The sequence below is a fragment of the Tachysurus vachellii genome, chromosome 25 (assembly GCF_030014155.1).
Source record: "Tachysurus vachellii isolate PV-2020 chromosome 25, HZAU_Pvac_v1, whole genome shotgun sequence".
Classification (NCBI taxonomy): Eukaryota; Metazoa; Chordata; class Actinopteri; order Siluriformes; family Bagridae; genus Tachysurus; species Tachysurus vachellii.
Window position 1 is genome coordinate 14688234 of NC_083484.1, and position 10572 is coordinate 14698805.

General features: G+C 37.5%; 2 protein-coding genes across 2 annotated transcripts in view; both read right to left on the reverse strand.

Moving 5' to 3' along the window:
* The window catches only part of LOC132839972 (inactive phospholipase C-like protein 2), a 43662-nt gene extending 42378 nt beyond the window's left edge, over nucleotides 1-1284 (reverse strand). Inside the window, exons 1-2 of the mRNA XM_060861203.1 lie at nucleotides 1108-1284; nucleotides 178-521 (exon numbers count right to left, since the gene is read on the reverse strand). Coding sequence (XP_060717186.1) covers nucleotides 178-357 — 180 coding nt within the window. The 5' untranslated portion in view covers nucleotides 358-521; nucleotides 1108-1284. The remainder of the gene's footprint in view (nucleotides 1-177; nucleotides 522-1107) is intronic.
* Nucleotides 1285-3395: 2111 nt separating this feature from the next.
* On the reverse strand, nucleotides 3396-10265 carry LOC132840501 (cysteine-rich venom protein). The gene is made up of 9 exons (XM_060862181.1): nucleotides 10177-10265; nucleotides 7971-8049; nucleotides 6963-6966; nucleotides 6591-6694; nucleotides 6346-6436; nucleotides 5183-5325; nucleotides 4187-4272; nucleotides 3986-4068; nucleotides 3396-3837 (listed from the first exon to the last, which is right to left on the reverse strand). The coding sequence occupies exons 1-9, from the start codon at nucleotides 10248-10250 to the stop codon at nucleotides 3704-3706; spliced, it is 798 nt and encodes a 265-aa protein (XP_060718164.1). The 5' UTR covers nucleotides 10251-10265; the 3' UTR covers nucleotides 3396-3703.
* Nucleotides 10266-10572: the final 307 nt, after the last annotated feature.

A 10572-nucleotide genomic window follows, 5' to 3' on the forward strand; every position in this document is an offset into this window, starting at 1 on the left:
TGTATACTGGGACATTGAGATCAGTTTGTTATAGAAATCGTTCACACACTCATGTGTAGCTTCGTGAAGCCCTTCAGAACGACAGCAATTAAAAGTAATTAATAATGATGATGATGATAATGATGATGATGATGATAGTAATAGCAACCAAAACAAAATGGCACGTCATGTACCCACCTTGATGATGCTGGCCTTTCTGGGTATCCCAGGTTTGCTGTCTGATGCGTTATCCGCTCCGGTTGATCCAGACAGATCTGGTGCAAGTCCACAATCGCCGTTTAATACCGACACCGAGCCCGAGAGCTCGCGCTGTGTTCCAGCGTCGGCGCTTCCTGGTTTCTCCGTGAACTCCGCCATGAGCGCTGGTTGACGCTGACACACGGCTGCGCGCGGACGAGTCTCCGAGTCCGTTGTGCTTGATTTTACAGATGAGCCAGTTTCACTACCGAGGCGCTTTCGAGGCGCTCGCGCTCACTCACATCGGCGATAACGGGAGCGACCTCTGGCGCGTGCGGCCGCATCTGGACTCCACACACACACACACACACACACACACACTGCTTGCTCGTGCTGGTTGCGAGCCTTATTGTTTCAGCATCACATCCAGGGTGAGGACAGACCTCCGTGCTACTGCCATCTGCTGAATTAACGCATCATAAACATCCCGTTTCCACACCGATTCGTGTCCGAAACGCACGAGGACATATAAACAAACGCTCGTTAATTCTCTTACCTGCTTACCTACTATTTGATAATAATTAACGGTTTATCATTCATTTTAATCTAATTATCTAATTATCGGTCATTTTAATCATTTATACGTTTGTCAGGCTGATTCATTGACTATTCGGATACTGAAATTCTTTTATAAATAGAAAAAATAAAAAATAAATTAAACAAAATTAAAGCTTAGCCTCCGTTAATTAGCCAGTTAGCTAACAAACAAAAACAACACCAACAAACACGCCTTTAGTCGTCTAATAAGAGCTTTTTGGGACTTTAATGAGTTACCACGAGATATAAAATACGCTCTGGTTCGTATTTTTACACGCAAGGTGAATGTTTTTTTTTTTAGCACGACAGCCAGTTAGCAAAAGAAAAACTTACCAGGAAATAAACTCAGAAAAAAGGTCTCGCGCGCGCGCTCGCGCTAACAACTTTAGACCGAGAATCAAACACGGATTCGACTTTTCAGGCTTTTTGAGTTTAAGCGTTTTTTTCTGTCAACGTTCTGCGTTCGTTCTGTCAACACAGAAAGTTTTGACATGTCGTTCTACCGCTGAAAAAAGTACGGACCCGAATTCTGCCCCCCGCTTTAAACCTACATACTCTTTAGTATGTTAGTACGCGAGCTCGGGCGTCGTCATGGCGACACGCTTAAACGCCCTCCAATCATCAGCGTTCTGTTTAGACGTACTGTCTAGTACGCGAGTGTGCGATGTTGATCCCGCCTCCTTAAGGCTTTCAAGAGCATGGATAGGCTCCCTTGAGTCAGGGTTAGCCAATCAGAATTGGACAAGGGGTTCGGTTTGTTATCTTAGTTTGAGTTAGTTGGAAACCAAGTGTGTTCAGTGCACTGTTTTAGGAGGTTTTGTCAGTAACATAGCCGGTGATTTCTTGTGTGTGTGTGTGTGTGTGTGTGTGCCCATGATATCACACAATTCAATGCGAAAAATATATAGCGCATTGGTTTTTAAAGATTGCATGTAATCAGTGATACAATGTGTTGTTCTTTATTTTTAGCCCATGCACTAATGCTTGGAACAGTTATTTTTGTTAATATACTTTACTAATACTATAACTTAATTCATTCATCTTCAATAACTCATTTATACAGATCATTGTTCTTCTTGTTTTTGATTGTTGTTGTTTTTACTTCTTTTTTTTCTGATTGGCCAGAAGGTGGCGCTGCAGCACAAATCATGTTTACATGTTTCTGGCTATCTAGAGAAAATATGAGCAATATGTATGTCTACAGTCTTTTTAGTTTGTTTGTTTGTCTTTTTTAAGACAGAACTGTCTCTGTATTTATACTCTGTTTTTATAGAGTGCTTATACCCCATAGACAACCTTAAATATTCATTCATTCATTTTCTACCGCTTATCCGAACTACCTCGGGTCACGGGGAGCCTGTGCCAATCTCAGGGGTAATCGGGCATAAAGGCAGGATACACCCTGGATGGAGTGCCAACCCATCGCAGGGCACACACACTCTCTCATTCACTCACGCAATCACACACTACGGACAATTTTCCAGAGATGCCAGTCAACCTTCCATGCATGTCTTTGGACCGGGGGAGGAAACCGGAGTACCCGGAGGAAACCCCCGAGGCACGGGGAGAACATGCAAACTCCACACACACAAGGTGGAGGCGGGAATCGAACCCCCAACCCTGGAGGTGTGAGGCGAACGTGCTAACCACTAAGCCACCGTGCCCCCCTAACCTTAAATATATCTAATATTAATCTTGTATTTTTGTATTCTATTAATCTTTCCATTATTCTTTATAATAACCTTTTGTTCTATGTTTATGTTCTGTAAAGTGGCTTTGAGACGATGTCAATTGTTAAATGTGCTATACAAATACATTTGAATTGAATTGAATTGAATAACAATTCACCGTTACATTATATTTTGTTTTTCCAAGGTTTAATTCTAGTAAAATGTATTTAAAATGATACCAATAATAAATATGCATTGTTCTTAATTTACAGCACAATATAATAATATAATAATAAGCATAAATGATACTTAAGTCCAGCTGCTTCACAATGTTTGTGATGTTTACATACATTACTAACAGGCTTCTCATGAGTAAGTACGATAGTACATATGTGTCTAATGTACATATATTTTTAATAGTTTAATTAGATTTATTAATCTGTTCATGAACCATAAGGTGGACTGGGTTGTTTTTACACAAAAAGGGGATGCAGAAACTTTGTGTGCTGGAAAAACAAACACCTGTAACAGCCTTAACAGTGTAAATTGTAATATATGTAAAAGTCTCATGTAAGTGCACTTATTTTTAGTCTAAATGAGCTTCTGAATCCTATTATTGTGCAATAGTGACATCTGCTGTCTGTCTGCTGTACTGCAATATATTATTATACCTCAATTACACAGTAATAACCGACTTCACTGAGAACACAATGTTCCTGCATGTAAAACTGCCTACAAACATAAATAAAAATAAATCTGAAAGGTGTGTTTGTTTTTATTATAAGTATTAAGAAGGACAAACTCCACCGAGATGACGAGCGTACGTGGCATTGAGATGAAAGGTGAAGCTTTGGAAGCTGATCTGATTGAGCAAGAGATTAGAGAGTTGGACAGACTAAAAGACTAAAGCGCCGCTGCATCACTCCCACTGCACAAATATCACTAGGTAGCTTGTTGAACTGCATTAGGTTTAATGTTGGAAACCATTCATCAAAGAAGACTTTTAAAAGTTTAAAAGTTAGAATTTCTAAATAATTTCAAATCAAATCTTGGTCACATTTTAATGCTTTGTGTACAAGTTTTTACTTATAATCTCATTAGGGGTGACAAGTGATAATCCACTGAAAGTACAGTCCTATTCACGTTATTCACTACAGCAAATAAAGTATAAAAATATCCTGATTGCTTGAGAGAAAATGACAAAGGGATGACAGACTGGGAGTTGAAAACAGATTTGCAGTGCATCCTGTCTTCTTTTTCTAGTTTGTAGGAATGATCTCGGTGGGACAGAAGCACTGAGCCGTGCACCATTCTTTCATGTAGTCGCTGCACGGGCCCTTTGTTTTCAAGGCAGGGCAATTGGCGAAGGTGTCGACATAAGGGCAAGGATTGGCTAGAAATAAAAGATCAAGAAAAAAAAATCACTTCAACAAATTTATATATACGTCTTTACATCAAAGCACTGTATAGTTTTGAAGTGTTCTGTTGACTGGGTGTAATGTTTGTCCAGTGATATAAGGAGATAACGACAGGTTACTCACTGCATAGTTTGTCATCACAGTCATCCGGACAGGCCGAGCAGGGTTCTCCCAAAGAGTACGGAGGCACTCTTCTGTAGTTCCCTCTGTTTGCAAAAGACAAACAAAGCTGATTAGGTACGAAAGTTACAATTGAGCCCTTGTGAGAACGCTCCATCATATCGAACTGTGTGTGTACGGCCTCTTGTGAAAAGAGGAACTTACGCTCGGTAATACTGGCAGTCGTAGAAATATGCACTCCCGCACTTTGCCACGCCGCAGCCGACCTCGTACGAGCCAAACCAAATCACCTGTAATCAGAAACATACTACAGCTGTCATTATAAGTTTAACAATTGAGTATAATACTTCAAATATGGAACACAGAATTGCAGATTTTTTCTGATCGTTGCACCGAAAAAAAAAAACTGGTGAAATCGCAAGTACAGGATTCTTCTTTTAAACTCGTACCAGTGAAGACACTTATGTAATGACTTTCTATGAGAGTTGTACAGTACTTATGTGTCGATGCATGTGAAGGAGGAGGGATTTGGGTGAATGAGTGTAGCAATGATGTCACACGAGGCGTCTGGACCCAAATCTGCGTCCATTTTAAAAATTGCAAGCAATCACAAAATCCTAGATGGAGTGATTAAAGCAGATTATTGTGTGCTATGATTTGTTTAGTAGCAGGGAATCTAATAGGATGTTATTTCTGAGTTTTGTAAGTCAGGACCCTTCTGAGGTGTACTAAGAGTGCTGGAAAAGTCAGAGGTACACAAAACATTGTGTTAAAATCGATCCGGTTCTCAAAAACAGCATTGCACCACTATTCCTCCTTATTCACTACGACTAATAAGAACAGAGGTTGCACCACACGATGGATCACGCACACACTTGAAGAAAAAAACGGGAGGAACAACAATGGAAAGATGTGAGTTGATTTTAAAATGCTCGCTTGTAGGAAAAAGTAACAAAATGGTCCAAAAGAAATGTCACATTATTAAACTGAATATAAAATTGAAATTCCCAAATAATTAAAGAATTGATGAATGAACGAATGTTAAATATTCCTATTAAAGTTTATGATTCATTTTAAGGTTTAAAGATTAAGGTTTCATTTTATTCCTTCAACCAAATTTAGTCACTGAATTAAATGAATCCTGCCAGGAAAGTGCTGTCATTTAAAAAAAATTTTCTTTTTTACACACAACTAACTGACCTGTGTGTAGTGACCGATGGGCTTTCCGTTGGCGGACCCTGTGGGATAATTGTAATTGGCCACTTCATTATGCCATGCTGTCACGACATCCGTCCAGGACATTATATTAGAGCTTTGTAACAGGTTTTCCCCCATTTGATAAGCTGTACAGACAAAACACAAGAAACAAAAGTGCTTATTTGTAATTGTATCATTTAGTACACTCAGAGATGTGCTGTATGGGGAAAATAATCAACAGTGCTGTGGAACTGTGAAGACACAATCATGTTGGTTTCTTCTCTACAATGTCAGAAGGATTCTGCCATTTCTGCTCTCACAGACTGTTGTTATCTAAACCAACTCATCTGATCAATAAAGAATTCAGCAAAGTTGTAATGCAAGATATATTCATATAACCAGCAGTGATTATGACCATGATAAAATTTGTTAGCGCTGCTACAGTAAGTGTAGAATTAAAGTCACCCTGTTAGCGTCTGTGAAGTGCGCTCGGTTTCAGTCTTTTCGGTCTTAGCCAGTAACCAGTTTTCCCTCCCATCACTTTTTAATCGTGTCCCTTCTCTGTAGCCATTCATTCATTCATTTTCTACCGCTTAGCCGAACTACCTCGGGTCACGGGGAGCCTGTGCCTATCTCAGGCGTCATTGGGCATCAAGGCAGGATACACAACCAACCCATCGCAGGGCACACACACTCTCATTCACTCACACAATCACACACTACGGACAATTTTCCAGAGATGCCAATCTTTGGACTGGGGGAGGAAACCGGAGTACCCGGAGGAAACCCCCGAGGCACGGGGAGAACACACAAACTCCACACACACAAGGCGGAGGCGGGAATCGAACCCCCAACCCTGGAAGTGTGAGGCGGACGTGCTAACCACTAAGCCACCGTGCCCCTCTCTGTAGCCAACTTAAACTAATTTGTCCCAATGGTCCACTTGAAAGTGTCAACTTGAAATATATTCACAATTCATCACGTCTTGAGCTGTAACGTGAGCTCAATGAAACCTGAAAACACTTGAGATTAACCTCTAAGTAACCCTTATCTGAACCAAAAAAAATGTACATAGACCTGAACAATCAAAAGGACATTATTTTAATCAGTTTAAGTGATTTAAATTTAGAATCCGTAAACAAAGCGAGTAAAGACATTCGGCCTACATCCGAGCATGCGGCTGCTGGGCGGGCCGTGAGCCATCGCGCAGGTGTCCGCCCACGTCTGAGCCGTTGCGGCCACTTCGTCGCTCCATCTCTGCAGGAGAAAAACTGGTTTCATGAAAATGACAATGATTTCAGTGGCCTAATGTGGAGCCCTGAAATATCGAGGCTCTTCTACGAGCAAACAGATTCTTACCAAAGATTAATAATTCCTAATAAAGTGGCCAGAGATTTTTATTACTCTTTACCATCTTAAGCATGTTGCTAGCGGTCGGAACGACTTCTCTCCGAAACGTATTGTGGATGTTGATGATTTCCTCCTGCACTGCGGTCAGGTTCGTACAGATCTCATCTGTCAGACACAAAGACATCAGCAGACTCGATTCAGCTGCTAGAACTTCACAAGCAATTTGAATCTATAAAATGAATTTTCGAGTTAACGTTCCTCCAATGCTAACGTTTAGTAATTTAAAAATCTACAAATTCTGCAAATTATTGACTAAAATAAAAACGGGGCAAAATTATGACAAAATAAATGATTGATACGGTTAAATGTTGATTGATACACAAGGTCGTGTTACTGTATGTAAGAGGCTAACTGCAATAGGATTAAGGCTTACCTGACTTTTGAGGCCATGAGATACAGTACGGAGTTACGGGACATGAGTGTGGAAAAAAAAACATTGTATTATCTTCTGAATATTATTATATATAAAACATCTATAAATATTTCCTCATGCAGTTTTTTTGTGATATTTATAGCCGAGCGGTTGTGTTATCATGTAGGTATTTAGTCAATTATCTATCCTTTATTGCTTCCTTCCTTTCTTACAAATATTGTTTTTTATTGTTTCAAACTAAATGTTGATATCGAACCCGTCTCTAAGATACCCAAAGTACTTGATTAGTTTTGGTGTAAAACATACTGTCGAATCTACTGCAAAACTCAAGAGATTCAAATCAATTTTACACACTATACTGCTATTATATGAGGTTAATGTAATAGTACATTAATTTACAGTAATAAAGTTTGGTAACTGCAGTAGATAAAGCATCAGTGTGGCTAACTGACGTCAGATTTATGAAAATCTGACGTCAGTTAGCCACACTGATGCTTTCAAGTCATGTTGCAAAGATCCTATTTACGTGTCAAATGCACATGAACACCAAAACAAAGTCGGAATTACAAGTAGGCAACTCTGAGTTCCAAGTTTCCGATATGAAATGATGTCTCAGAAGCTAATTTCAGCTTCTTCTTTTTTTTTATTATTATTAAAACCCTGCATTACTGAAATTGATTAAAAATACAATCACACACACTTTGTTCATTTTTTATAAGTAAACTTCAAACACCTTGCAGAATTTTTTGTAGTTAACTAAGAGAAAGTTCCCCTCAGTTTCTCTCCATCCAGAGTGACTTAAACGCACCTGACGTCTTAATTATGACTTCCCGTCTGGTAAGTACTGTATGTGCTTCCAAGGAGAACATAAATGCAGTAAGTGTATGATCCTTCTTCTTATATCATTATATCTTATGATACCTTGCTATACGATATTTTGCTCAACCGTGTCGTTTTCAAATGACTCCTGAATGAATTCATTGTGTTATTGTGTTCAAAGCTACATACCACACTGCAGGTGGAGCTCATATGAAGCAGAGCGAGTGCAAACACACTCCAGAGAAGCATTGTGTCAAAGGTCTTAGTTCTATTAAAAAAATAACAGAAGAGAATGACCGATCAAAAATAAATAAATAAATAAGCCATGATTTACGCAACATTGTCATAAAATTTACTACCTAATCCTTATCTGCTGTATTACATATTACTCACTCACTCACTCATCTTCTACCGCTTATCCGAACTACCTCGGGTCATGGGGAGCCTGTGCCTATCTCAGGCGTCATTGGGCATCAAGGCAGGATACACCCTGGATGGAGTGCCAACCCATCACAGGGCACACACACTCTCATTCACTCACGCACTCACACACTACGGACAATTTTCCAGAGATGCCAATCAACCTACCATGCATGTCTTTGGACCGTGGGAGGAAACCGGAGTACCCAGAGGAAACCCCCGAGGCACGACGAGAACATGCAAACTCCACACACACAAGGCGGAGGCGGGAATCGAACCCCCAACCCTGGAGGTGTGAGGCGAACGTGCTAACCACTAAGCCACCGTGACCCCTTATTACATATTACATCAATGCAATATAATATTAGATTTATCATACTTTAGTTAAGCAGTAGAGGGGTTTACATGGTGTTTTAATAGATAAATTAGCTAAAGTAATTATTGATCATATTTAGTACAGCTATTGTACAACTTTTGCGGAAACTACAATACATTTTCAAAATTAATAGATTATGATGTGTGTAGATGTAATACAGTGTGTTTACATACACAGTAACTATTCTGGAAAAAAAACAGATATAGAGTCAGATTTCATGCTAAAATCTGGATAATTAAGTTACATATTCATTATCTTGCATAAGTAAGAACTTAACTTAGTATTATCTTACCGCTTTGTAGCAATTTCTGAGGTAAATTTTTACCCTAAATTCACTTTTTAGTAAGTTACTTACTAATACAATCAGCATGCAAATTATTATGTCTAGTGTTACTCGTAAGTACGAATGAAGTTGCAGAAATGTGATGAAACTTCAAGTCAATTCATTACTAAATTCAGATGTACATATTCTGACTCCTAGGTAAAAATGTAGAACAAGGGTTACTAAATACTTTAGAAATCACTTTTACTACTATAACTACTATACCTTACTTTAAATTCTAGTAATGATGTTACTACTACTATGGATAACACTACTGCAAATAGAAATACATCGTAACTCATCGGTATATACAGTATTTGTTATATATTAACATAATATATGTACTGTAAATGTATTTACTTACAGGGAGGGTTATAGGCATTCTTAAATACAATTTGCATAATTCTGAACTTAACACTGTAATGTTACTGATTGGAATTCAGTGGAATTAAGTAAAAATTATTACAAGTTATCAGTTGCACCTTCAAATTGTATAAATTGTGAAATTCAAAAATTAATAGTGGTGCCACTTAATTTAATTAAATAATTAATAATTATTTAATTTAAATTATAATTAAAATAAATTATAATTAAAATAAATTATAATTATAATTAAATTATAATTTAAATAATAATTAATAATTTAATTTAGTACAGTAAGTACAAGTATTTTGTATGATATAAAGTACGAGTCAATAATATATATGTTATATTTTATACATTTAAGTTAGTAACTACAAGTAAATTATGATATATAGTTTTGCATAATAAAATAAATACTGTAGTAAAGTGTGTGAAGATGCAAAGGTTCTTTTTAGTATAATATTACATTTGAAATTCTACATTTTAAGTTCTATAAACTTACAAAGTCATAAGTGTACATGTAAAATGTCGAACTTGAAATGCAAATTTAAAAATTTTAAATTGCAAAAATATTGTAATGGTTTTAGATTTTGAAGTGTAAATTTGCATGTTGTAACATGTTTGGCATGTTTTTAAGTTCTTAGGCCCAAAGTAAAAATTTTAAATAGATTAATTAAAATAAAAACCTATGGAAATAAGTAAACAGGTTACATTTCAATATGCTGTATACCAGAGTACCAGAAATCTGTGTACCAGAAATCACTTATTATTAATGATATGATCATATCCTTACCTTAAATATCAAACTCTATGTTGAAATTTTGACATAATTATAATGAATAACACTACAGATCATATTAATGATATTAAACTTACAATATAAAAGTTAATGCAGTTGTAAGTAATATACATACCTGCTGATTATAGATGAACTAGTGTTGCAGTACAGTATGTGCTCTCTGTGTTGGTTTTTATAAGCCAGTGTCATTCACGAGACACGCTTACTTGACATACATAAATGACATTCAGTTGACCCACCCTGAGCAACACAAAGGGATGTGGCCTTAGTCCGCAAACAACAGCCGAGAATTCTAGCAAATAATTTATGGGAGTGAAACCAACCCTATGTATTAACCCAGTTAAAGTCAGTAAATTATGTTGATAAAGAACTAACAAATGCACTAGACTGTATGGCAGCGAGTTACACCCAAACGTTCAAGATGATTAATGATGGACTTCGTGTTCATGCTGTGCATAAACTGTACCTATTTCTGCACGGGCCAGTAAACCTGCCATAATGTATGTTTATC

Coding starts and splice junctions, on each gene's coding strand:
- LOC132840501 (XM_060862181.1), bottom strand. CDS start 10,250: ATGACACTGGCTTATAAAAACCAACACAGAGAGCACATACTGTACTGC. Junction 8,050..10,176: donor AGTTCATCTATAATCAGCAG/GTATGTATATTA, acceptor TTTTTTTAATAG/AACTAAGACCTTTGACACAA. Junction 4,273..5,182: donor CCATCGGTCACTACACACAG/GTCAGTTAGTTG, acceptor TTCTGATTACAG/GTGATTTGGTTTGGCTCGTA.